This window comes from Andrena cerasifolii, chromosome 5 (assembly GCF_050908995.1).
Source record: "Andrena cerasifolii isolate SP2316 chromosome 5, iyAndCera1_principal, whole genome shotgun sequence".
NCBI classification, from domain to species: Eukaryota; Metazoa; Arthropoda; class Insecta; order Hymenoptera; family Andrenidae; genus Andrena; species Andrena cerasifolii.
In genome coordinates, this window is record NC_135122.1 from 5662406 (window position 1) to 5689859 (window position 27454).

General features: G+C 50.0%; 1 protein-coding gene across 2 annotated transcripts in view; it reads left to right on the plus strand.

The window, feature by feature from the left end:
* Positions 1-27454, plus strand: part of Sema1a (semaphorin 1a) — a 176850-nt gene that overhangs the window by 9652 nt on the left and 139744 nt on the right. For both annotated transcript variants that reach the window (XM_076813103.1, XM_076813101.1), the window contains exon 2: positions 19187-20392. In XM_076813103.1, the coding sequence (XP_076669218.1) occupies positions 20266-20392 (127 nt within the window). In that variant the 5' untranslated portion in view covers positions 19187-20265. The remainder of the gene's footprint in view (positions 1-19186; positions 20393-27454) is intronic.

Sequence of the window (27454 nt, forward strand, 5' to 3'; positions counted from 1 at the left end):
AAAAACTTTTGGATCCGAAGTAAGAAGATTTGTACGAATAAGTTTGCTGGGAAAGGAATACGATGTTGAAGTTCGATGCGCTACATATATACTACATATTACTGATGGTACAACCGCGATCTGGATGATTCTGCGTGAGAAATCTACGTGGAACGCGTAGCTGACCACGTAGATGACGGAGCACTGTGTTCCACGTTCTCTCTCGTCGACTCACGGGGCACAAGTAGGGTAAGCAGGCCCGTAGATGGACGGGCCCAGTAGATGGACGAATCGTTGGTTAATCGTTAATATTGAAAGAACTAGTTTTAATCTATATTATTGTTTTTTTTTATTTTGTAGAAAAAACGTTTGTTGTTTTATAAAACAGTAATATATTTATTGAAATTTGTTTTACGCGAAAAAGTATTTATATGTACGGACTTACGCCAGTATGCGCTAGTCGCTCGATTCTTAGTAGCCATTGCTCAGCGCATTTTACGCTTAAATACATTAATTTTTTTACTTACAGTAATTTTTTTCTTTAAATTTATACATTTTTACGTGCAAGGCTTTTGATTTTTATCTAACACAACAACAGATATTTCTAAGAAACACCTTGATGTAAACATCAGAATCCGCTAAACCGTCCATCTACTGGCCTGCTTACCTACTTGTAGTAGGTACATTCACAAAAGATGCAATGTTATGCTAGGATATTTAAAGCAAATGTAAGAATGTTAATTTTTATATTATACAGCAAAATGTTCCAAAAACATGCAAATGTTCCCCCAGTTCACGGTACTTACCCTCTGCTTGTCGTGCCCCCGTGTCCCTTGACCCCTGCAGGCTGCCACGTGAGCCTTCCACGCTGCTCGCATGCGTTCCCTTTCGATCCTTACGTTCGGTCAATTTAGGTTAAATACCAAGCTGACGCCTGCAGGGGTTACGCGTTTGGAGGGTTGCGGACGGCGCGTATGATTCTTCCTGTACACGTGGACGGGAGCGCCCCTCGTCTCCTACTGTTTCGTGCCAGGAAACACGAGAACCGACCTACCTTGTTGTCGGAAAGATTCCAACGGCCGGGTTCGATGCACGGTGAGCTTCCTCCGCGTGCGTTTTTGCTCGTGGATGCATAGGTAACGAACGAGGTGTACTCACGCGAAAGAAACGGCGCGTAGTTTGGTTCTTATTCGTCCTGGGTGTGGAAGACGGAGTAATTGGACGCGAACGCATTTCGAATAATCACAGTTTCGCGCACGTGGATTAAATACTACCTGCTTCGCACGAAATCCGCTTTGAAGCGCGTCCACTCGCACAGTATTTGTGCACGCCAGTTGCCAGGATCGTACGTTACGGGGACACGCGTAATCGGATACTTTGGACCAGTCGCGCGGTAAAAGAACTACCGTCAACTTGTCCAGGTGATTGGCGTTCTCGATGTTCCAGGACATTTTCGAACGTCGAGTTGACAGTTTGTTGATTTAAGTTCGGCGAGGTTAATAGCAGCGGCGGCTCCCTGTACGCATACGCCTCCCGATCCGTCTGCGAGGGGACAGCGCGGAGGTCGCGCGCTTCTGCCACCGAAACGCGGAAGCTCGGAAAGTGTATCCGAATCGAGCGGTAATGCGCATCCACATAAATCCAGTCTGCGGATGCTTGCCCGGGACCAAGTATCCTTCGGTTAATAGATTTGTATGTTTATGGACTCTGTATGCTCGGCTGGTTCGTCGTTATATTGTGCCGCAATTTATTCGCGTCTCGGGTGTGTGCGCACGGGCGCCCCCGAGTCGGGACGGTGCACGTTTCTCGTCTTTCGTATTGCGGGACAACGAGCACTACCTTATCCAGTTGGCAGGCTTTCGGTTCGTCGAACCAACAGTCGCTGACATTCACTGGTAAGATGCATACCGCTCCCTTTTTTCCTCCCCCGCGCATAACGGAGAGCAGCGATTGTGACGTTGCTCGGTTTCGGTTCTCAATCTTGCCTGCTGGTCTCTCGGAGCTCGCAATTTTTCGACTCGCGATTCTTCAATGCGGCGCGCTACCCGCTCGAAAGATCCTCGGGAGATGTTTCGTGTTTTATGCGTTAGGGTAATTGTGGGAGAGATGCCGCACTGGGAGAGGCGCCGCACCTTTGGTATTTCAGGGTTATCGGTGATAAAATACAACACTGTCGATTTTATTTGCTTTAGGCTGTTAATTTAGGTTAATAAGCGAGAACGTGTTTCCATTATTACTTTTAAAGATTTTGCTATTTTTGGAGGTAAATCTACCTCACTTTGCCTCAATAGTTATACGTCGAGTTCATTTTTGCTATAGTAGTAGTTAAGAATTCGTAGTTTTTCGTGATAAAACTTTTGTAATACGTTAAACGAAATCTGTGGAATATTTCTCGGCCAGAATAGGTCATTTTCGACATAGCACTTGGAAATACGAAAGTGCGGCGTCTCTTCCGAGCATTTGGGATAGATGCCGCACTTTCATGCGCACTGTATCGGAAGGTACCTAAGTTGACTAAACGATGCTTTTAATGTTAAAAATACAAAAAGTGTCTCAAACTAGATACCGTGATATCTCAAGGCAAATTATTTATTTTTTAATGACAAATCTGATACTCCGAACATATTTGTGGGCTTTTTACTCCCTTTTCACATTTTATTATTATTTTATGTGTAATGAATATGGAAGGGAGAAGAAAAGACAATTAAGTTTAGAAAAGCAGAAATAATATCTGTACCTATTTATTTCCCCAATTTTATTGTATTTTATAACTGTATAAATTAAAAAGATCTTTCATTTTACTTTGCTTTTACTATTTTTTTTTAAATAAAAAGTTAAAATTAACAAGTTTAAATGGAAAATTAAACGTTTTTTATTCGAAATGCGGAACCACTCACGCACGTGCGGTGTCTCTCCTAAAGAATGGATGTTCAACTAGTAATATGTATCCTTGGAACAAATTTCCATTGCAAAATTTAGACACGGTGCCAATTTTGCGTGAGGTGCGGCAACTGTCCCACAATTATCCTATGCTGGAAACTGGATCGCGCGCTGTATAATATAGAGAAGCTTGGAAATACCGATCGTTTCTTTGATCCCGCGATTTCGAGTGGCGTGCCTGCTCGTTAGGAGACGTTGAGACGGGAGAGGATCGAACGTTGGATGCATGTTTATGCGATAGACGGATAGAAGATGCGCGTCGCAAGATGATCGGGCGGGCATCGTGTCGCGGGGAATTTCTATCGGGACGAGAAACATTGAAATGCACTTTTCTGAAATATGGAACACGGGGCCTGGGATGGTGCAGTTTTCTCGAATATAAAGCGGTAAACGGTAGAGTGTTTTATCTGGTAATATCGTAAACGGTACGCGTAAAATCCACAGTATAAATAACGACGAATCGATCGCAATTCACCGGCTGCGTGTTCAATAGGTATAGACAATTACGAGTAAAAATTACTGGATTTTCCAGTGGCACCGACACCATTTGCTACGCGGCGCGGCGCGGCCCGGCCGCGTATCATTCATCCCGTTTTCGTTCGTTTTCGTGTCGAACGAAAAATTAACGCCGTGTAATTAACCCTTCCATCGTACCTACGGGCCGCGTCCAGCCGATATGCCGGGCACGTTTAATTTCACTAATTATACGTGACCAGTTGGGATTAGCTCGCTGTCAGAGCCAACGGCCACGTCATTACGCGATATCGTTCGGAACTAAAAGGATTAAAATCGCGCAACAGAGGAAAGGATAGATATTGCCCCGCGAAAATAGAAAGCGTGGCTGGTCGCGCGCAAAAGATATTGAAAGGGCTGGGGAAGAGTTAAGCAGCGAGGAAAAATCAGACAGAAAAGTCGATGTAACCGGCACGGGAATGTAACTACGGCAATGTACGGTGTGCATTGAACGAGGGCGCGGTTCACGGTGGCGCACGGACCCGTTCCCGTTAGCCCGTTACTCGAGTGCATCGTGCACCGTGTATCGTGCAGATGCAGGGCTGCGCATCCTGCCTCCCATCAACCGCCTCCCGCAACAAGGTGCCCTCTTCTTCTCTCTTTTGCCGCTTTTTTCTCCCCTCCCACCCCTCTCTTGCTCTTTCGTTCTTTCCCGACTGAGGTTGCATTTGCCGGAGAGCCGCTCGTATTTCCATCGCCGATGCCTGGTGAAAACTGAAACGCCTCCGCTTCCTCCTCTCTCTCTCTCTCTCTCTCGCTCTCTTCTCCCCCGCGCGTGACTCGTCTGCCGAACGGCAGTGAAAACATCGCTGATACGCCAAGCCGTTCCAGATTAGAATTTTTAAATATTCAACAATGCATCGTCCTCGCCGAAGACGCGAGCCGCGCTAGCTCGCACGCGTGATTGATCCCGCCTGTGCTCCCCGATATTCCAATACCGAAATGATCTTCGCGGCTAAATTACACTTTATACAACGGCGTTCCGTGATAAATTAGATTTCGCGCGTGCTCAACAACGCGGCGTGTTCCCCGCGCGATGAATTTTTCGCGGCGCGCTCTGCCTTTATGGGCGAGCGTTGAAATTGAAGGGTGATGAGAAAGTTGCGTCGCAGAGATCGCGTAATCGTTCGAAGCCTCTCTGCCCGCGGCTCGGCGCTTTTCCATTATCGACGAATCGGCGTTTCAGCGGGAGTGCGCGCGGAAAAGAAACGATCGCCCTCTGTGCTCCACAAAGCGCTGCAATTTTTACGCTGCGAGCTCGTTCGCCACGAGCATCCTCGGCATTCTAATATCGAAACAATCTTTGATGCCCCGCGTCGACGCGGGGTGCGCCGCGGCGGCGCGACGTTTCCGCCGCTCCTCGTTAGCGGCCGTTTCACGGAATTCCAGTCGGCCAAGTATGTCCGCATTCGATTTTTCAGATGTAACACCGAGGGCCCAGGCAACGCGCCAACTTCTCCACCGGCGGATTACAATTTTTAAATATTCAACGGCGTTCCGCGCTCGCGAGGAGATACGAGGGCGGTCGATGTCAGCCGTAGGTATGCCCGATAGTATGATATACCGGGCCGATCGTCGATCCTAGCTGCGTTTCGCTTGGAATTCTGCAGATAAATTTCGCGGATCGCCTCGCCGAGATTCCCAAGAAAAGAATCCACGATCGCAATATCGCGACGCGACGCGGCGAGCAATATAGGCAGGCACTTCCCTAACGAACGTCCTGTTTCTGGGCCGATATCTCGCCATCAGGGTGGGTAATGCTTGTTCTCCTCCGATGGAAATATCCAACCTCCACCCGGAAACGTTAAACAGTTCAAATGTTTTAAGTTTTTACTTCGGCCCGAAGCACAGTGGCCCCAAATCCCGAAAACGGGGCCAAAACTCATAACTTCGTTCGATTTGCATGAAAACTGGTGTTTTTATGTTTTTGGGTTCGCTGACTGCGATTCTGAACTTAAAAGTAAAAAAAAACAGCGAATACAATATGGCGGACAAGTGTACAGAGAAATTGTTAGTTGTATTCGCAAAATGTTTTTCTCTGTGATTTTCCGCAGTTATCCGCATCCAATTTTTACGTAGTTTTATAGTAAACTGTTCATATAATAACGTTTAATAGGTCTCGTGACAGAACAAGGAAGAACAACAAACTGTTTCTCTGTTTGAATGTAATTCTCCTTTTCGCGACCTCAATAATTTTCAAAGAATTTCTTGCTAATTTGTTACTAAGTACGTTACCATTTTAAACGTTGGTTTAGATATTTTAATTGTACATACCTTCAGTAGATAAATCCATTTTACCAAATTAAAATTGATATACTACACGACTCACGGTGCACTGCGAAATACAATATTATTTTTCGCCCTTTCCGAACGCTCGATGGGACGCGTGCGAGAGATACATTCGACATTAATTTTAAATCAAAATAATAACGCTCGTTACATAGAAGCTCCCAAAATAAATTCCCAGAGCGATTTACTAGCGAACCCAATAGTGAAAGTTCCTTACATAGAAACTTCATTTTCGGACTTTTGGCTAGCCTTTTGGGACTTGGAACCACTGTGCGAAGGTTCGAGCATGAATAACCTCCGAGAATCTGCCGGCGATGAATTGAAAACGCTATTTCGAATTCAAAGCAAGTTACCCGGAAGTTGCGGCATGGGATTAGATTTTTAAACATTCAGCCGACCCGTTGTTGCGCCGCGGAAGTAGAAAGTCCTGGCGGTGTTTTGATAATGAGGCGCGCTATAGGTCGGCACGGATATCCGAGGAATACGAGATAGCGCGTAACTATTAGACGGGATACGACGAGGGTCGCCGGATTCTTTCGGACGGGCGGCAACGTTACTGGAAACATTTCTCGGCGAGCTGGAATCGCGGAACCGATCGGTCGTTGTACTTGGAGAAGCTCCCACCGTTCCCTTGGTCGATTCTGCGACGCGACGCGACGCGACTCGACGGAGGGAGAAGTTTTGACGGTGGCGCGGAGGCCGCGGGTGCCAAGTAACTTTATTGAAAAGTATCTAGGTAAGTCCTGAAGAACAAAGGTAGTTCTCCTCGCGCGCGCTTCCTCCACCCTGCTTCGCACCCTTTCTTCCTGCTCTCTCGGTCCCTGCAACATCGTGCCTCTCGATCGGCTGGCCCCGGTCTGGAACGGAATATTGCCTTTTCGTCGTCGTGCAAGCAAAATCCTTTCCTCCCGCTCGAACACTCGCTGGAAATTGACTCTGCTTATATCGGCTTACCGGCGGCTTTGCAGTCTCTTGGCCTGCGTTTCCTTTCTCCTCCTCTTCGCTCTGCTCTCCGGCTACTCCGCTCGCGGTGTGGTTCCCTCTTTCGGTCTCGTCGGGCCGCGCCTACCGTCTGTCGTCTCCGGGGCCCTTTGTGACTTGCGGCGCGTCGCGCTCGCATCTTCGGCCACGGAGACGACGCGACGCGTGGAATCAATTTCCCTTCGGTTAAGGGACGCTTCCCGCGCGAATAAAAGACTTCTATTCCTCGCCCAATGAATAATTCATATTTAAGAAATTTCGCCGGTGGCCCGTCGCGCTGGCAATCCGCGCCACCGAGCGTATATTAGTTTTATACGCGCGAGCAATCGGTCTAGGCTCTACAGTCTGGCGTGCAGTTAGTAGAAAAAATGTATTTGGACAGAGCATCGACTTTCACATTTATTCGTATAACTGCTATTAAAAAGAATTAAGGGAATCCTAATTATAACAAAATGAAAGCTTAAACATACTATGTGGAAAAAATATAAATTTCAATTTTACGTTTATAATTTCAGTTTATACTTTTTCCGTATAGCAGAAGTAAAGTATAACGTTTAAGCTTTCACTTTGTTACAGTTAAGATTCCCTTAATTCTTTTTAATAGTGTTCATATGAATAAATATCAAACTCGATGCTCTGTCCAAATACATTTTTTTTACCAACTGTATGTGTGCCGAGGCGGCGCGAGCCTGCATAGAATGCACGCGTGTTCTTCTAATGACTGGCGCCGCCCTCGGTATATCTTCTTTACGAGTGTTCGTGCGTGACTTATCTCTGTGTCTGAAATTTACGCTGCGTAAATGCAAAATTAGGGGCGCAAAGATACTAATTGCGAGCCCTAATTACTATGCGCGCAGTCGCCGTTATTGCCGGCATACATCGCCCTCCTGCTCGCCCCCAGCTGCTATAAAAATGTCGCGATCATCCTCCTACGTTCATCGAACTTTCTCCATGCCTCTCGCCACTCCTGCTAACCCCGAAACAGACCCAGGAAATGACCTAATACATTTCGAACGGTACGCGGTGCGCAACGCGGAGCCAAGTGTATAGGCGATCGCCTCGTGGCGTAGACAAATATCTTGGCCCTTCCCCGTCGCATCTGTGTAAGCTGTGCTTCCTATCGCACATGTGGTGCTCGATGACTCACAGTCCCATGCACACGCCGCGCCGTATGCACTTCCCTTACCCTCCTCTAATACGCTCTACGGCCTTTTTCCACGCTGTGACTTGGAGCGGACGACGTTAACGTCCCTTCCGTGGGAGAGGCTGTGTCGCGCGTATATACACGCACGCGTACCGTAGGCACCTACATACGTACCCACTTGTCCAAGTTCTGTTTTCGTTGGCTGGCAGCTGGGTCTGCCCTAACAGACTCCTAGGCAGCGCTCGCATTTTCCCTTTCTCGTACTTGCAGACGTATTAACGGGGAAGTGGTGCCCTCCTCGGCTACCGCGAGGAATCTTCTCGGGGAGTTTCATAAAAATTCGTTTGGCGAGAGAAGAAAGGGCCACTTTGGTCTCGCGATGCCTGTAAAGCGCGCTACTTTACGGTCTAACGTGTTGCGGACGCATCGGGATTTTCTTGGCGCAACTTTTTCTCGCGGCGGCACTCGAGCCGTGTTTCCAGTTAATTCGAGCGAAGTGCTTCGAAGCTTCGTAAATAGCCGTAGAAACATAAAGAACGGGAGGGTGAAGAGAAGAGGCGCGGGAAACGGAGAAAGGGTGAAAGGGGGTGAAGAGAGAGGGAGAGAGACAGGGTGCGTGGAGAGTAAGTAAGGGCGAGTGTCTCGGTTAACTTCTCATACGTTTAAGAAACTTTCGCACTAATTTCGCCCGCTCGCGGCGTTGCTGGCGCGGTGTTCCGGAGACTCGTTGCTCCTGACACGAGTGCAGGGGGCGGCTCGAATTTTGTTTAAATAAGCTACAAAAGAGCGATTCGATGCCGCGGGGGAAATCGCTGAAACAACTCGACCATCGCGGGGCAAGACTTTTTAATTTAACTTCGATCTCTCTCTCTCTCTCTCTCCCTCTACCTTTTTGTTGTCGACCACTCGCACGCACGCTCTCGAATTTGCCGCGCGTCACTATTTTTCGTCGCGTTACCTACCAATTTAACGTATAATTATTTGTAACGGCCCGTCGTGATTCTCGTTACGCCGTGCTCGCTTTTTCCAAATGTTTGCCTGGAATATGTTGCCGGGCGCGTAGTCGATTTCTATACCCGGTTGATGTTTAAAAATTTGTTCGCGCACTCAGCGCGCCCAGACAGAAGCATCGCCACGGGAAAAACCAGAGGAAATGTACACGCCCGTTGGTGGGATTTTTAACTATAGAACCGCGTGATTAAATTTCCAAATTTTTTATCCCTCGTTACCGCGGAGAAGCTGGGTCTGCCCAAAATATTAACGATCCGCGCGCTGCGCCGCGGCGCCGGGCGCGCACAGTGGATTTTCAGCCGCGCCAATTTGTCACCGACCATCATCCACCATCCCCTGGTGCGCGCGTCTGCGCCCTTCCCGCCTACTTGATCGGTCCAATCGAACTTTAATACCCCGTCCAGCCTTTTATTTCCTACAGATCGGTGGACATAAATCTTGTTGTGCCCGCGAATTCGCGATACGCGTCCCCCTATATATAGGTTACGCGCGTAATTCGACGCGAAGCGACGTACCGTTTACACGCGCGTTTATCGAAGCGTTATCGCTGGGAACGGGCAGTGACGAATGCCCTTTGATAGCTGGCTCGTTAACAGAGGATTTTCACTTGAAATGCTTCGCGTCGAGCCACACACTCGAGCCCCGCTAATGACTGATCCATCTTCGCGCTAAGATTCCGGTAAACCCATCGAGTTCGCGCGCTCAGAAAATGCCCCTTTGTCGTCGCGTCTCGCGCGAACGGCTTGCGCGAGGTAACGGACAGGCCGCGTCAAACGTTCTACACGTTTGCGCGTTTAAATCGGGCCCAGGCTTCCGGTCGACCACGCTGCTCCTTCGACTCTCTATTTTCGTCTCGACTCTGCCTCGAGACGGAAAGCTTTCCTCCTTTTTTCTCCCTGCTGGCTGCAGGGTGGAACGCGAGGAACCTCTGCCGCTGGCAGCGAGCTTCGGCTCGCAGCGAACGCTCGGAGGAAACTTGGTCGTTTATTAGAAGATCGTTGCCGGGATCATCCTCCTTGAAATTAGGAAGCTCCCTCCGATCATCGCTGGAACTTGTTCGACGATACTTCCAGCGCCATCGCGGTGAATACGAGATACCGCGATCGATGCCGGATGCTATTTCCGATCGCAAAGTTGCGTTCTATTTTAAACCTCTCTCGCGGTGTAAGTATAGCTGGCTAGATTGGCGTGTGCAGCTACATAGTAAGAAGCCATTTGTTAGATCGAAGTAGCGGGTGTTTTGCAACTAAGTAGGCTTTTCCCCGTTTCTATTTCTGGGAGGGGGCTCGGCGTCGAAGCCGGAGGATTCGCAGACTGTTCGTAGATTCATTAACGCTGCGCGCGTTTTAACTCCTCCAGGCTGGCAGCGACGTGAACTTGTTTACAAGCGTGAATCGCAGCCACCCTTCGGTGCCCTGGCAGAGGGTTTTATTTTTATCGACTGGCTACTGGAGCGAGCGAGTTTTTTCCTCCCGGAGAGGATCCGGCGCGCAAAGGAGCGGACGCGATTGATCGCCGGCGATGTTTTTGATCAATTGCAGCTGATGAGCGGATTAACCGTCGCTCGATCTCTGATTTCCATTCTATTTACTTAGTGTCTTGAAGTTCGTCTTGTTTTCCATACAATTATCGGGGATTCAGATTTATGTAAGCTCCGCTGGAATATTGCCCTGTGAATCCGGCTGGAAGTATTGTAGCTGGATCCTTGGTTCGTTAACTTAACTAAAGGGAAACGATGTTTTTCGCCGTTTTACCTTCGCCGCTCGTAAAGCAGACAATGCGATCGGAGCGATTGCATAAGATATATTAATGATATCCGCGACTGGCGTATCCGATAAAAGTTCTCGAGAGGGCAAACAAATAGCTTGCCCTAACTCGGTCGTTGTATCCAACCATCCACCCCCCTCGGGTCGGTGGCTGAAACGAGTTTGGCTTTTATATACGTGTTACCTTTTGTCCTCGGGTATCTGTTATCGGGGGTGGCCATTGTAATCGTCGTAAACGGATTTGCACGTGCAAATCATCGTTGCCGCGTATCGAGGTAAAATTCAATTCTCCCTGGCTGCGAGTATCGGCCGCCCTTTCTCCCCTCGTAGGGAGCCGGCTCCGCGGAGGAAACATTCTTTCTCTTCTCGAATGGAAAGTCGATCGCGCGAAAGGGGAGCGCGTAGCGGGGGGATGGCGCGATGGGAGTGAAAGCGGGCGGAGGAACAGAGATAGAGTGAAATCGAGTAGAAATCCAGGAGCACCGTTGAAACTCGGAAACGACGTAACGAAGTTTCGACTCGGCGGCGCAACGGAAGTCGACCGATCCTGGCTTCGCCGAGACGCATGTGCCCCGCGTCAAACACCACGGATGCCTGCGCAACCGTGTGTTTACTACACCACGATTTTTTTTTTCTTATTCAAACACACCGACCAGAAGGTGGGCCCGCAGAATTCAGCGTGACATGTACTACGCCAACGCGAATCCTCTCGCCGTCCCTTCACTTTGGCAAATTGAAATTTCCGCAAGTCTCTCTTCCGCCTCTATTCTCTGCCTTCCCCCCCGCTCACCTTCTTTTCCCACCCCCTTTCGCTCGCAGCATTGCTCCGCAGACATTTGGAAGTCACTGGGACAAATCGATATTCAGGCTTCGAAGTTCATCGGATCCCGATTTTATCCTTGGAGGAGGTTGGTCGGTCTGGCGGCACAAGGAGGCTGCAGTGTAATTTCAGAGGTCCCGGCTGTTCCTAGTTATCTTTCGGGTCACAAAGTACCGCTCGGCGAGCCGTTATTTATCCTGGCTCTGTGTCGGTGAAGCGTATCTTTCCCTCGGCCGCAATTATCCCGGCCGAATCGCCGTTACGGCACGACTTCCCGGGCGAAATTTCGAATAATGGAAATAGGTCGCGGCGATTTTCATGAAATTTTTATAAATCACTGAAATCTGCTCGGGCTCGGCGGTGGGGAGGCGGCGCAAGGGCCGCAAGGGTGGCTCGTAATTCCGCGGGATCCTTGGGGCAATAGGAGAAAAAGGGAAAGCACCGAAGGAGGAGGGATCCGAAGACGCGCGAGAATCGAATTACTCCCGTCGGAAATGATTTATATTCCGCGGATTCGAGGAGCTTCCTTAACCCATTTCTCAGAATTTTAAGACGCGCGCCTCTTCCCCTCCCGGCGTGTACTCTCCGAACCGCTGCCTCTTCCACCCTCGTTTCTCCTCTTTCCCACTTTGCCTCTCCTCTAGTCTTTCGTCGATCTTTCCACGGCCGCCTATCTCTCCATCTCTCTTGAAACTCTCGGAGAAGTTGCCCGTGCGTTACACGTTTCCGCGAGCGGAAATTGTCCTGTCTCGCAAATCATGCTCTCGTTCTACCCCTCCCCTTCTCGCGCCACCCTTTTCTCGCCGTTTCTTTCTCTCGGCCGCGCACCGTGATTGTGCGTCGCGGAACATACAGAGGTACGCGCGGCAACTTTTGCACGAATACGAGCCATTCATATACTACCGCTCGAGAGAAAGAGCTTTTCCCTTCTCTCCTTGCCAGCGGTCGGGGCTGTTTTATGGATTTCGCGTGGGCCGCCTTAGATCGTTACCGTGTCTCAGATCCCTCGATAGGATTTTGCCGGCGGGATAAATTGCTTTATTTGAATTCCCTAATTAAGGCTCGAACTGCCTGTTCTCGTGCGGCGATAAGGATTTTCTGGGCGTCGTTGGCCGCCCGCTGCGATTTTCTTCTCTGCCGCGTACCTGTAAGGAGGATCGTTAGTGTCTCGACAGAAATATTTGACGCTCGTAGAACGTACACCGCCCTCGTTTTTCTCCCCTTTAAACGCGTAATCGCCTCCCGGCCTGCAGAACCGCATCGCCGTTCAACTTACGTGTCGTAGCAGGTATTTCCAGCAATTCCTGTCTTAACTATAAACGCAGGATGGAAGAATTTCTTCGAAACAAACCCTGTTGCTGGTTTCAGCGTAATTTCGCGTTCATCTATGCATCGACGTCGGCCGCACAGGTACGTGCGTCGGTAGAGGACGTTTAACCCTTCGTTGACACTCTGGGTGTGAGCCACCCATAAGCTGATTTTGACGCTCTATACCTTCTATGTGTGAAATAAATACCTTTCTTCCAAAGCCGACTTACAAATTATTTTTTTCTCTTAAAATATTATATCTGAACAATAACTCTGTAGATTTTTAGCTTCTTATATTGGAATTTGTAAAAGTTAAAATTGTTTGAAGATTTTCTTCGTGTTTTCTCGACACATGGTAATCTAGATTTTTTTTTACAAAAACTGTGTTGAAATTTCAATAAAAAAACTATTGGAATACATTCTACAGACCTTCAAATTGACCGATGATTTTTTAAATGACGATTGGATTCTTCAGATAAGAATATCAATCGTTCAAAAATTGTTCTGCGTGTTAGCCACCCAGGTATGTCAAAGTTGATCGAAAAAATAGGTGTGTCAACGAAGAGGTTAAAAGAACCACTGGAAATCTCCTGAGAAAGAGGTTGTTCGGCAAATGAAAGCTTTCCCTTCTCAATTTTAACGTAATCCATCTTGCTTTTTTTGTTGTTGTCGCTGCGTTAAGGATAAAGAATTCAGACGCGGAGAAGTTAAAGCCGAAAAAGGGGAATTAATTATTCGGCGGTTAAAGTAAGGATAAAACAGCGGAGTAGGCGACGCGAGGCGCGACGAGGATATACGGTCGACGCGGGGCTTCATTATTACCTCGTTTATTTCCCTTTTCCATTCTTTCTTCTTTTTTTTTTGGCCGAGGGACACTGGTGCGAATCGGGCGAATTTAAGCAGGACAGGGGCCAATTTAGAGAAACTAGCCGCGTTGACGTGTTTACGGGCGCGACGCCGATAAAACGGGCCGGATCAATTCGAGTCCCCCGAATCTGTAATACCCGGACTAATTAGCGAGCATGCTAATCTCCGAGGCGTAACTAGACGGACAGATTATCCGGGGGGCGATCTTCGGAGGCACATACATGACACATAACTCTCGCCGGACCGTGGCTCGCGTTATACCTGTGCACGTTTCCGTTGCCCCCGAACTACAGGGTTTCGCAGCTTTACGTTTCCTGTTACCCTGTAGCGTTCCGACGTTAATTTATCGAACGAGCCGTTCACAGGGAAAAGATCGAACGTGTGCGGGCGTAAAGTGCCCTTGCACAGTGCCTACATCAGGGAAGAGCGCGGAGAAATGTGCGCCATTGTGTACCGTGCGGTTAATTAACTCCGGAGCGACTCGTCACAGTCTGATAGGGTTATCCGCGAAAGTGCGATAAAAGTTAGAATTCGAACAAAAGGCAACGTTGGGACAAATATGCGCCGGGGCAGAGGACGTTATCGAAAGTAGAGAATGCTCGGCGAAACTGTATTAATGGCGGCCGTGCTCCCCGGGGTTACGCGGAACTTTTAAAATATTATCAATTCCGCAAAGTCAGGCTTGCCGTACGCTTAGCCGCGGCTCTCGAAGCGAGGTGAGACCGGGCGCGAGGCGTGACGATCACGGAAATGAATTTTCCTCGAGCTCTCGATGAATGAACGAAGGATGGGGATAGATCGATCTTGATCTAGTTTATTGTACGTCGAGAGCACGAGCGGAAACGCGTCGACGGAGGAAGGCGATGAATTATCGATGCGGCTGAAGGAGAGGAGAAGATCTCGCTTGTCGATAAATTCGAGAAGCTTAGGAATAAGTCGATTGTTTCCAAGTGCGCGGCGCGCCTTTCCGGATATGAAGGAATAATAACGCGACGGCCGTGAAAAAAAAGAAAAGGAGAAACACGGAGATGCTTGTTGGCCGAGTGTGTAACGGATTAAAAAACTTTTCTCCCAAAGTTGCCTGCCACGTACCTCTCATCTAATCAGCACACGCGAATGCGCCGGCAAGCGCTCGACGCGAAGATACACTAATTAAGTCGTTTCGAATTAATCGTCGAGCAACGGGCCAGTTGCTTTCTGGGTCAAAGTTGTTTGAGTTTTTAAATTCGGAGTTTCGCGCGGATTGGGCAGAAGCCGAACCTCTTCTATCGTCTCCTCCGCCAACCCCCTGAAATCTCGAAAAGACTTTGCGTCTCGTAAGCGGTAATTGAGGCGCGCCCAGTTTAGCTCCCCTTAAAAATTCCAAACGGAAACGACACCCCAAGATAAACGAAGCTGCGACGTTGAACAGAACTGCTGGGCGATCGTCAGCTGAAAGTCTTATCGAGCCCGAGATATACGTTACACGGGGTGTTTCGCCAGGGCGTCGACAATTCCAAGCAGGGCGGACCCTCTTTGAAAAACGTCCCTTAGAATCGCTCTAGTATTCCCCGTCTTTCCTTTTATTCCTGCTAACCTGGCGTGCCATCGATTTCCACCCCCTCCCCCCCAAGTCCGGGGCTAGAACGTTTCGAATGGCTTTTAATCGAAGGTCGAATCCTTGGAGCGCGCGATGACGAGGGGCAGCGGTGAAGAAAAAAAGGCTGCGAGAGGAATACCCCCGAGGATAGCGTCGATAAAAACGCCTACGCGCGACCGAGGATTCATCGAGTATTTCGCCGATGAGCGACAGGTGACAGGGGAGATTACTTTTGCGTTTGTGCGGTCAAAGGCGGGCGTGCGGAGCTGTCGCGGTAACGAGCGTGCCGCGCACACGCCGCGGCGGTGAGTACATTTCTTGTAGGTCACCGATGTACCCATATCTATCCTTCGCCAAAGGATTTTCAATCTCGAATGGTCTCTGCCGGTCGGCGAACGATTTCGGCTGCGCCCGCGGCCCATTGAAACGCCGTCGACGTCGATGGGTGTTACATACCATCTCTCCGGTACACCCAAATACCCTGGAATTAGAGTTAGTTGATTGGTTCGCTCGTTAGGCGCGTTTGGAAGAGTTTCGAGCGGACGTCGAGCACTCGTGATTCGCTTTAAAAATATGTTAAGCAGGGGCATGAATGCCGCGTGTATTCCTGCGCAGGCAGGTCTTACCGGAACGATAGTCGATGATTAAAATATCCTACGGCGAGGAGAGCTTTCGATGCTCCTATGCAAAGATAGAGCGAACGTCGAGGTTTATTTTCGATTAAACGTTTCAAGTGGCTAGACCGAAACAATAGATTGTCGGTCCCTTGGAGTTCCTTTTTCCGCCGCTGGTATTCCCAATTCGTCCGTCGTATGCGAACTCCGTTTCAATGGTCTAACCATCTAGAAAGCGTTTTTCCTGCGCAACTTTTTTCCTCCATTTTCTCTCTCTCTCTCTCTCTCTCTCTCTCTTTTTCTCTCTGTCTCTCCCTCTCTCTTTCTCTTTAAGCCGGTATTCAGCGACGGTAGCCCGATGGTATACGCGGACTCAGCTTAAATGGCCTAACCAGTTTCACCCAGAAAATGTTTTTCATGTAACGGCCCGACGGAAGTTGGACTTGGACGGACTTAATTGGGTTTTGTTCCACGCCCTTCGATCGCTCGACTGGCTGCCTCCGCTTCTGCCTCTGCCGCGACTTTTGCCCTCCCTCACCCTTCGTGACGAGTGGCAGAGCAACGTATCCGCGTTTCCACGCGTTTTCCATCGGGGATTTTCCTCGTTGTTCGGCTATCGATCCCCTTCCGTCCTCTCCCGCTGTCGGCGGCCCTTCTTTTTCTGGGAACACGGACAGGCTGCTGGCACTTTTTCCCTCCGCGCGTCGCGTCGGTGCTCGTCGCGCCGAAAATCGACTCGGGAGGAAGGCACTCTCGCGGGACCATTTTATGGGTTTTTATTTTTTTAACCCACATTCTCGTGTGCCGGGCTGGGGCACGCTCAACCCTTGCCAATCCCGCGGCAAATGGAAATGCACGGTTCCGGGGTGACCCTCGCCGCGTAAGAACCGACGTTAAATCGCATCATTACCGGCTGCCGCTGTAATTGCACGGTGTCTTGCGGGAGATTTAATTAGGCGTGCTTGTAACCCTGCACGAATCTATGACGGAATATTTGAGGAAGTGGGGAAGCTCGATATAGAAGTTCGTAGCTACAACTTGGATAGGACCGAATTAGATACGACTGGTCATCGATTGTTTCATTCTAGTTTCCACCCCTCTGGGTCTGACGCGCACCTATATGTATACTTTCCCCCAGTAAGATTTCTTCAGCCATTGGAATATCGATCCTTCCTCTGCCACCTCTTGCCTTTTGTAGGGACGCGTATCGCGAGCCGCGCTTATCCAGCGAGAAAATGCGAGGTGCGTAACGTTAAGCAGAAGAAAAGTCGGCGCGGACAGAATCTTTGGTCTCGCGGGACGATTTTGCCAGCGTATCTCTCGCCGCCCTTCGACTCCTCGGTCCCTTGAACGGGATCCTTGAGCGCACCCTTTCGTGCCCCTTCAGAGAGCGTCTCTCCTTCTATTGCCTTTGATCGTTCTTGTATACGGTGCATAGCTTTTAAGCAAGAAAAGTGGAGAATAAAAGCTTCTCCGACGCAGCACGTAAAGTGGGCTTCACCTTTTCCGATTCGCGAGCGAGTTATCCAATGACGCGTCGTCGAACGTGCCGGCAACGTGATTTCTCTGAAGAAGACTCGGGGCCTGCTGCCATTGCGTCGATAAGGATTTATTTAAACTAGCGTGCCACTCGATCTTTGCGTTGCCGCGCGGAAGCCAAAGCCAAAGGGTTTCTCGGGCGATCGAGTGTATTTTCAGGGGAATGACGAGCATTCTGTGCCTCTCCCTAACGAGATCGATCACCGACAAAAGCTTCGTACCTGTCCCTTTTCTTTTTACTAATATTTCATCGGTCGCGACCGATTGTCCATTATTTTTTTTTATATTTTTTGCATATTTCGGTATATGCCCCTCACCGTTAAATGTTTAAAAAATAGTCCTCGAAAATAAAAATTCCATTTTTTTATTCGCCTTCATAAATAATAATTGTTCTAGAAGCATTTAAACTTTCAAAATTTGAGGGAAAAAAAGTTTGTTTTTCTTTAGTTTCCCGGACTTTTTTCGAAAACTGTTTGTCTAACGAGAAAAAGTAACAAAACATAAAAGATGCTCCTTGTCGGGATCTACAACTTTTGTTTGACATATCTTTTTATTTAATCAATAACTTGGAGGATATCATATAAAATCGACTTCGGGAGCTGTTAAATAATGATTTAAATATTTAAGGGCCCAGGAGCACCCTTTTCCGTTATCCGATCGAGCTCAAACTTTCCACGGATTTTTTTTAATTATTTGTAACTATTCTAGAGGGTGCTCCGAAGAAAATCCTGAAAAAAAATTTTACCAAGAGTAAATAAGAACCACCCTACTGTGTACACACGGAGCAGGGTTGACCGAGTTCGAATGCATCGTGGCCGGGCCCAGGATGCACTCTCCTTGGTGCACGTACAACCAGTGACAGGCGCGGGAATTAGGAGTTCGATGTACGCCATGCTACTTTTAATTCGGCGAATTAACGAACACTGTCAATGTCGCGGACGCAGCGTCGCGCGACATGCGACGCATACAGATAGCTGTACGAAAAATTCGCCGGGCAACCGCTGATGCTCGGGCTAACGTCGTTATCGTTCCGCCAGCAAACTTTCCGCGGAAAAATAATTTGAACGCGGCTTGATTGCACCGGATTACCTTTTTTTCCCCCGCGCTGGAAACACCGATGGAAATCATCCGCGCGTAGAAGCGTCGATGGGAGCGTTTATTAAATAAACACGGGCGTTTTGATGTTACCATCCTTCCGCGAATATCCGCAAAACTTGGTGTACACGGGCGACGTAACGAGATGATCGTTAGCCACGCGTTTATTACGCTCTCTCAGCATGCATCGCGCAAATAAAGCGTGCCGAAATCCGCGCCGCGGCGCTGCAAATGACTGTTTGGCTGGAATTCGGGTCAAGAAATAATATCGGGACAGTCCGCGGAAAAACATCCGCAGCGTTCGGGCACGCTTGCGCCTCCGTGCTGGCCCCCGAAATTCAAGCGTGTACAGACTAAATTGTTGTTTCACCTAAAACGTGGAATGATCCGCGCTGGAGAAGCAACTTCTCCGTCCGCGGCCGTTCGAATGACGGAGGTTCTATCGTAATTGCTTCTGTCGCGGAAGCGGCGTAACTCGTTAAACTCCCCCGACGTTAACACAATCTAGGCAAGGCGGCGCGAGTACCCCGAAAATTTACCGCCTCTAATAGGATCACGGTGAACAAAAAAAAAGAGGCAAACCACCCTTACCACGTGTCTGCCTCTCCCCTTTAATCGATGCATGTTGCTGTAATCGGCCGGCGATAACGTTTCGCAAGCAAGCAGGACGAAAAATGATAGCATCAAAGTTGCAACGAGTAACGAGCCCTTATTCCCGTTTTCTTTTTCTTTTCGTTGCAGATTGGCGGCGCTGCAGTACCGCCGACGAGATACCGACGACAACGAGGACGTCGAGGAGGACGACGGCGTGATCGTGTCGCGGGGGTGGTGGGGTTGAAATTCGGCGCTTGCCCGGTGTCTCCTGTGTACCTATCTCCTCCCTCTCTCTCTCTCTCTCCCCCTCCGCGTGTCTCTCCAACTCCTTTTTTCCGCATCCACTGCCCCCTATTCTCCGGCCGGCCGGTGCCTCTTACTCTTACCCACGTGCGTAAGAGGCGTAGGTGTGCGTGCGGTGGTGGCGTGTAAGCACGCATACGCGGTGCGGAGCGAAGCGTAGAGGAGAGAAACGGACAGAGGACTGCGTGGCGCGGCACGACGTGGCGGCTGCGCGTTCAACTGGCAATGGCTTGAGTGGGGCGGCGCGTTGTCAGTGTGACGGCGACCGTTGTTAGGTGCGCGTCATTCGGTTGTGCGTTATCCTCTAAGTGATAGCACGGTGTACCAAGAGGGAGAGAGAGACACACGATCGCCCATACGTGCACGCAGTATCATTGCCTGCCCTTTCTCTCTCTCTCTCTCTCTCTCTCTCTCTCTCTTTCTCTCTCTCTGTATCTCTCTCTCTCTCTCTGTCTCCTCTTTCCTCGATCGTAGCCTCTCCGCTGTCCATTTTCCCTCGTCAACGCACGGTCTCGCCGATTTTCGGGTTCGCGAAGGCGCGTGCGAGCACGCCGCGGTCGATTCTCGTGAATGTGCGCGACCAGGAAGCCGGTCGTCCCGAAGGAAACATGCGTGAACAGAGCCGGAGGACAACGGCTGCGACAACGAGGAGGAACGCGCTGCACGTGACTGCGGCACCCTCGCACCTTCTGCTGCAGTGAGTGCAGAGAGAAAGGGAGGGAAAAGAGAGTGATAGAAACACGTCCTTTCTCCTTCCGTCGTTGTACGAAAGTCGACGGCTGTGCCTGCCGAGGAGTAAAGAGTGCCGGTGGTTGGTGCGGTATTCGTGAGTTAAATACGGAGGTTCTACGTTTCGTGACCCCCGAGGAGAAGGCCACGAACCCTGGCACGTTCCCGGCACCGTTCAAGCCATCCGAGAGAAGATGAGGCGTACCATCTTGGAAACGAGGATGCATCCTGTGCTGTCCTGCTGGTGCCTCGTCGCCACTGTCACCCTGGCGTTCGCAGCGTGGCAGGAGAACATCAGGCCGAAGATGTACGTCCAGCTCGGTGAGTGCACGATCCAAACTTCACGATTATACTAAGTAGGCTTTGTGATGCCGGCGATTCCTTTCGAGTCGCCAGGCGCGGCTATCGGCCGTCCGATTCCTGGGACTCTCACGCGCCACGATCATATCCGCGCGATATACCACGTATGATATAGATAGGTGCGCGATTAGATCGAGTTTCCTTCGTCTCGATTTCTCGACCACAGAGACCAGTTGAGTGTAGACTGAAACGGTGACAAAGGACGTCTTCCGCGAAACGAAATGGGAAGGGTCAGCATGTTCTGAGCACAGGAAAATCCGAGGATTAAGACCTGTCGCCTCGTATTTGCTGTTTCGAATTCCTTTGCTCCCTGCGTATCGATCGTACAGGAAGAGAGTGTCTGTGGTAGCGCGAGCGATGTTGGTCGGCAGTAACGAGTACACTCGCGGAAAAGTATTAAAATTCCTGGGAATGGAGCTCTCTCCCTGACTCCTCGGGAGGGAAAAAGCTGTAGTTGCCCGTTTTCTTGCGCGCAACACGCGCGTCGACCATTCGAACGCCGATGCGGAACGGAAGTTGCACCGGGTGCAGGGTCATGGACCTTCCCCCACTCGGTATTGTTTCACCCTTAGCGCGAGGGTTGCTGTATATGCAACTCGGTGACTGCGAGCCCTAATCAGCGGCATAACGGGACTCTGTACATACACGCTGGCTACTGAGAAAGGATATAAAAGCTATCGACCAGCGTGTCCCGTTTAAATGATTAAAGCCCGCGATATAACCGTGGTTCGGAGAAAAACTCGACGCCGTATCGATTTCACCGGTTCCCGATCCGTGTCCCGTTCTGCTCGACAGAGCGTCCGATCGCTCGTTTATCTCCTCCGGATCCCGGGGTTGGAAAAAGACGCTCGCTCGAGCGTGACGGATTAAAGTGTCTGGCCGTAATTAAAAAGCAACGAGTCGATCGTCATCTCGGACACGCGGGGGCGTCGCGTAGATCCCCGCCGGTGGCGAGCGTGTGTCGTCAAGGCCGGGGTTCGACGACGCGAGGAGAAAACCGAGCGAAGCAACGAGCGACGCGAGAGAGTACAAAGCGTCCCACATTCGAGCCACTCAACCTTAACGGCACTCGGCGTGTTTCGCAGTCGCGCGACCCGACCGACGCCACCGACGCCCAACATCCATCATTCTTTCCGCGGCGCAACGATATTTTGGCGAGAGGAACAGCGAAATAAATTGCTCCGAGGTGAGTGCACCGTTCCACCGGTCGCGCCGCGGAGTCTGTACTCCAGTGACACGCGTACAGCGTGCGCGCCCCGGCCGGGTATAAAAAGCTTGACGACGTTGTCTCCAAGGTAGTAGAGCGCAGAGTGAAGTGATTCCTCTCTGTCGTTCACTCGGATTCCAGTTGGCTTTGGAAACCCCAGACTCGCCTTTGCTTCGCGAGATAAGCGTGGGAAGGCCCCGCGCACCTCGCAAACTCATTTCCAGCAGCCCCCAGAGAATTTTCAGTAAATCTTCTCACCCTTGGTCACCTGGACGTAAACGTAGGGGAGGCCGGGGCTAGTTGGCTAGTTTTTAACATTTATAATTTTTATAAATAGACCATTGGTATTTTTTTCACTTGTTGCGCACCGAAAGTTTACAAATTTCATTAGGTATACAGGCTTAATTTTTTTAATTGTTTTAATTTAGTCTAGGTCGTAGTTTTAATTACATTTAGAGTAGTGAGACGAATAAGTCAACTAACACCGGCTGTGGGGTTAATTGCGAAATATGATGGGGTTAGTTGACTTGACATTTACTTTTCAGTTTTAACCCTTCGCCTGCGAAAGGCGTATATATATATATATATATATATATACGCAGTCAATTCCATCAATATAGTATACGAAAGGCGTACGTATATATCCTACGACAAATAATCCTACGTACATATATCCTACAAATTTTTCTTTATTGTTTTCACTCCTTCACACTGTTATGTTTTTTATTACGTATCATGGTGCTAGATACTGTAATTATATGCTACTTGTTTGTTATGGTCTATTTGGAAGACCTGAGAGTTTGAAGGGAGGATAGGATGTAAAACTGGTAGGGATGCGTTTCGAGGAATTTGTGGTGGAGGAAGTGGATTTGAGCAGTTAGACTCTTTGCCTCGACTGCATCTTGAGGATAAAAAGTGCGATTTTTCTCTACGCACCGGATAAAATAAAATACCCTAAATTATAGTCAATGTATCACGTTTCCACAAAATATTCATGAAAAAACATCCAGCAATACTTAGTGGACAAAAATTCATAAACAGTCGAAACAAAAATATTTACTTCTCGCCGACCTTTTAAGATTTTTCATTCTCACTGATAGAACACGCAAGTTTTTGTCACGGTGACACATTAAATGGCAAGCTCATCCATATGCTTCGATATCGCGAATCGCGGCATAATTTATAACATAATACAACAATTAAAGGGAATTAGTCAACTGACCTCGTTAGTCAACTAGCCCCGGTCTCCCCTACTCGTATCTCACAGGATTCGTTCTGGAAATTGGTCAGTCACTCGATAGACCGAACCTCAAATGCTTACTTAGGTATATTCATTTGTTGTTGCGTAAGCGCCGAGTTGATCGCGCGATTACGGGGTCACGGCGCTCCTTTGCACCGCGTTCGCTCGCAGCGCAACGTCCCTTACGATATTAACATAGCACCTTCGTAGCGTGCTACCGGCAGCGAAAGTACAACGCCAGTAAGCCGGAACGCAGGCTCATTAGGTCGTTATGAATTTCGTCCGCGTATTTTCCAATGGCGGGGCGGATCCGAGGGCGGTCGAACGGGATGCGCGGCAGGAATTGAAATTACACGAAGCACGTGTTATTAATACGCCACTGGCATTGCGGCAACGCTACTGTTTTGCTCACTGAGCCAGAATTTCTGCTAATTCTACAACTGGGAAAACCACGCCGCAGAACCGAAATTGTAATCCCCGGGAAATGCATATTGCCGTTACGAGGAGAGAGCGCCGCGGCAGTGACTCGCCTTCGCTGATGCAACATTTTCCACGGCTGTTTGTTACGATTCCACGGCCGGCTGCTCCGTATTTTTACTCGGCCGCGCTCCGCGATTTACGCTAATACCGTTAGCCAATTATCTGCCAATTAAATTCTCTTTACGCTGCTCTTTGGCTGCTCGTTTCCACCGCGGAGCAGACAGTCGTTCGAAAATAGATGATGGCCGGGAGATTGTACCGTAATGAATTCGTATATGTATGCAAGCGTAATGAAAGTACACAGCGGTAGTGGCGCGAGCACATAGAACCGAGAAAAGGGATTATCCTGGAAGGGAAAAGGGAAGCATCCGGCTCTAATTCCGAATACGCGACCCGCTGAGCATCCATAGCTGTTAAAGGTTTAGCCCGCGGCCTCGCCGTTTCGCGAACCGTTCCCGTGCACGCTTTTATCTTCCGGATCGTTGGCCCCGAAACGTAAAAATCATCGACGCGCCGCGATATTTCAACGGCCGCGGGAGAATGGAGCTCCTGCTCGTCTGTCCAACGAGTGGCGTCGACGATCGGTCGCGCGGTGGTTCCCAGTTAAAAAAAAAAAAAAAGGCGCAACCCCTGGGGGAAAAAACGGGTGAAATATCCGCGCGCCTTTGGAACGTCGTAAATCAAGGTCTCGGATACTCCGTCGGGGGACAGGACGTTTTAAAATGGAAACCGTGGCGCCGATCGCGATCGCGGCCGAGTGCAGCGGCCGCCTCGATGCGTTGTTTCCGATAAAAGGGAGATCACTGGGCTGGAACCACGCGCGCCGCTCCGTTTGCTGGTCGAAAAGCGAACGGGTCGATAATAACGATGGAGCGCGTCGCTCGCGATGCTCGCCCGAAATTTCGAGCGAGAAACTAGAGGGGTGCGGGGCGGGGGGGGGGTTGGTTGGCGGGGGAAAGGCAGCCATCGAATTAAGGATGAATGGACGGCGGAGGATTGCGACGAGAGCCAGCCGTTGGCCTCGTAATACGTCGTTTATGCATTTACGCGGATGCGTGATTAAAAGACACCGGGGCGGTTCGAAGCCCGCGGTTGATAATAGCGCCGGTTACGAGTTCATTACTGCATCGCAGTCGAATGGGAGCGTCGGATCGGGATATGGGCTGTAGCGGCCAGTTAATCCATATTACGGTAACTTTATCTGGCAGCGAGGAATACCGCAGCGGACCAATCACAGCGCGGCTCCCAACCGATGAGAGAGGATACATTATGATTAGTTTCAGCATACCGTGTACGCGACCCGGCGCGTATAACCTGACCTCGGTCTAACCACCGGCTAAAATTACTGGGAATCGTGTCAATTGACTCCGCGCGCGCTTCAGAACCGTGAAACGTAATTCCACTTTCGCAGCTTTGGCACGTTACGCCGCGTCAAACGGCCAGGAAAGAATCGACCTTTCGCTTCGCTCGCAACCCGCGCGAGTGCCCTCCTCGCCAAGGGACACCTACGGTCGACGGACGAGTGTGCAAACACCGTTTGACGAACCTGGGTCGCCGCCGGCTCGTTACACACGCTGGAGGATCCTATCGCGGGCGCAGGCTGGCGGGGCGCGGAGGTGAGGAACGCGAATCCGGCGTAGATTAATGCCAGACAATTGGCAAGGTGTAGGAGCTCGCGAGCCTGGAAATGATTGATTCGATACCAGACGACGAGGGTCGGCCCTTTTTAAGATTTCTCTTTGAGGATCGTTGGCGTGTACATACCACCCTCGCATTTTTTGTCAGCCTCGAGTGTGTACTCGACGATAGAATAAGTAGCATACTGGCATTGCCGAGGGGTTCATAAATCTTTTGTCGAGAAGATCCCCCCTTGCTATGCTCGATCCGGGAAAAGCAAAAGGTCAAAAGCAGCGGCTGCCTCCGCGCCGGGAGCGAGGCGGAGCGGTTCCTTCGTTGTCGACGAGTACAAGCAAAAGTGTCCTCTTATCGTGGGTGTTGACTCGAGATCGCGAGCGTCCCGGGGATCAGCGGGAGGAAGAATCCTCGTAAATACGATTCCCGCCGCGAAACTTGGATGGAGTTCCTCTCGCGTCATTTCTGACGATTCGCCCCGTCCTCGGTAATGCGCCCCCTCCCTCCGGCCGAGCTGACGGACAGATGATTAGTTGGCGATTTTATTATCGACTCGAAACTTGGCGAATTCTTTAATATCGAGACGGCGCGCCCGCCACCCCTGCTCCAGAAACTTCCTTCCAATCGCTATATCGCTTGCTCTCATAACCTCCAGCCCCTACTTCAAAGCGAACGACGACCCTCGATGCATTAATAGAATTTCCCGATAAGAGCCACCGAATAAAGTAAACTCCGAGGCGGTTTGTACCGGCGAATATAACAACCGGGGGCAAGCAAAAGGAAGACGCGACTCGTTGGAGATAATCAAAGTTGATTAGTCCGCTGAGCATCCTCTTTTAGCATCAGCTGCTTCGTCATCATTTCCCCAGTATGGCGCTAAATCGCGTCAAAGGGAAAGCGACCCGTGGGTGCCTAGTTATTCGCGTGTCCTTAACCTACAGATTAAAATATCGCTTCTGGAAGGCGAGAGTGCCGATAACGAGGCACGCTAGAAAAAAGGACCGAGGAGGAGGTTAACGAGATTCCTCCCCGTTCGTTTTTCCTCGCGCTTTCGGTCATCGTGCACTCGATAAAGCTACAGGGCAGCGCGCAGCGCGGCCTGTCTATATTCCTTGTCGGAGGCATCTTCCGCGTCATTAGATCGAATGATAAAATTAAATAGCGTCGTAGCTCGTCCGATGATCTCTCCCCGGCAAAGTTAACTGACCTGCCACCTACACTCACGCGCGTGCTCCCTTTTATATAGGTGCATATATATATTTTTTTTCCTTTCTTTTACTCGCGCGGCGCGTCTGGATCGTTGGCCGCTCGTTCTGCCCTTTGTTCCCGGGTTGTTGGACGTCGTCCGTGCGTCGCGTGGCGAGCCGATCTTTTCCTCCTCGATTTGGCCGGCACAGAAATTGGTTTATCGGCGGACAAAGTATGAATAATTCAGGCCGTACGATTCACAGTCCAATCAATTCGGATCCGAAAGCAACGGTAGCAGCCCCCGTAGTGGCTTGGGGGAGACGCTCGCTGGGACAGGGTGGAACGAAAAGGGCCATTAGTAGTACGGTCTAGCCTTAATGCGAAGGTCGAGCCCCGTCCACCGTGGCGCGCTCGGCCAATCAAACTTAACCACCGACCGGGTAAATAGAACAATATTCTGGTGGAATAAAAATAATCTGTCGGCATTGGAGATCGGGCGGGGATAATTGCCTTGCGCAGCCTTCCAGCTGTAAATAATCTCCGAGATGCAACGCGACGCGACACAGTTGCGAGCGTTGGTAAACTTGCGCTGGGAACGTTGCCTCTAGCACGGATCCTGCGGTGCGCTTATTCCCTTGTGCGTAACACCGAGAGGAGCTAGAGTTTACGTTGTTGCAAACAACCCTTCTCCACCGGCTGTTTATGAAGTTGATTCTTGCGAGGGACCATTGTGTCGCTGCTTCTCGGCAAAGTATCCGCGATAGGAAAATTGAATCGAGAGAATCGCATCATCCAGGCAATGTACATACCCACACCCCCGCGGCCCGCAGTTACGTGGCGGCGAACAAAAGCTCGCCTGAGAAAAAAATCGATTTTCCGCAAATCAGACCAGCTCCCGGCTGACTTCCAATACCATTAAGCGGATAATTTCCGGGTGGACCGTTGGATTATTAAAAGGCCCGAATTTATTCCGCGATCGGAAGCATAGATAGTTAGTTAATCGTTCGAATCCGCTGTGAGTCCAAACAATTTCTCTGCTTATAATCACATTCGAGGGAAAGCACGCTACCCGCGAACGGGCGAACGTCGATTTCTAACTAAAGCAATGCATAATTAATTTAGCGCGACGACGAATTAGTGGAGGGTATGTATACGGAGGAGGAAGGCGAAGCCACGCGGCTGAAAATGGAACTGCGGTGGGCCAAGACCGAGGGGGCAGCAAGAAAGGGGGCGAGGGTGGGTTGGCAGGAAGATAAAAAGGAGAGGGAGAATCGTA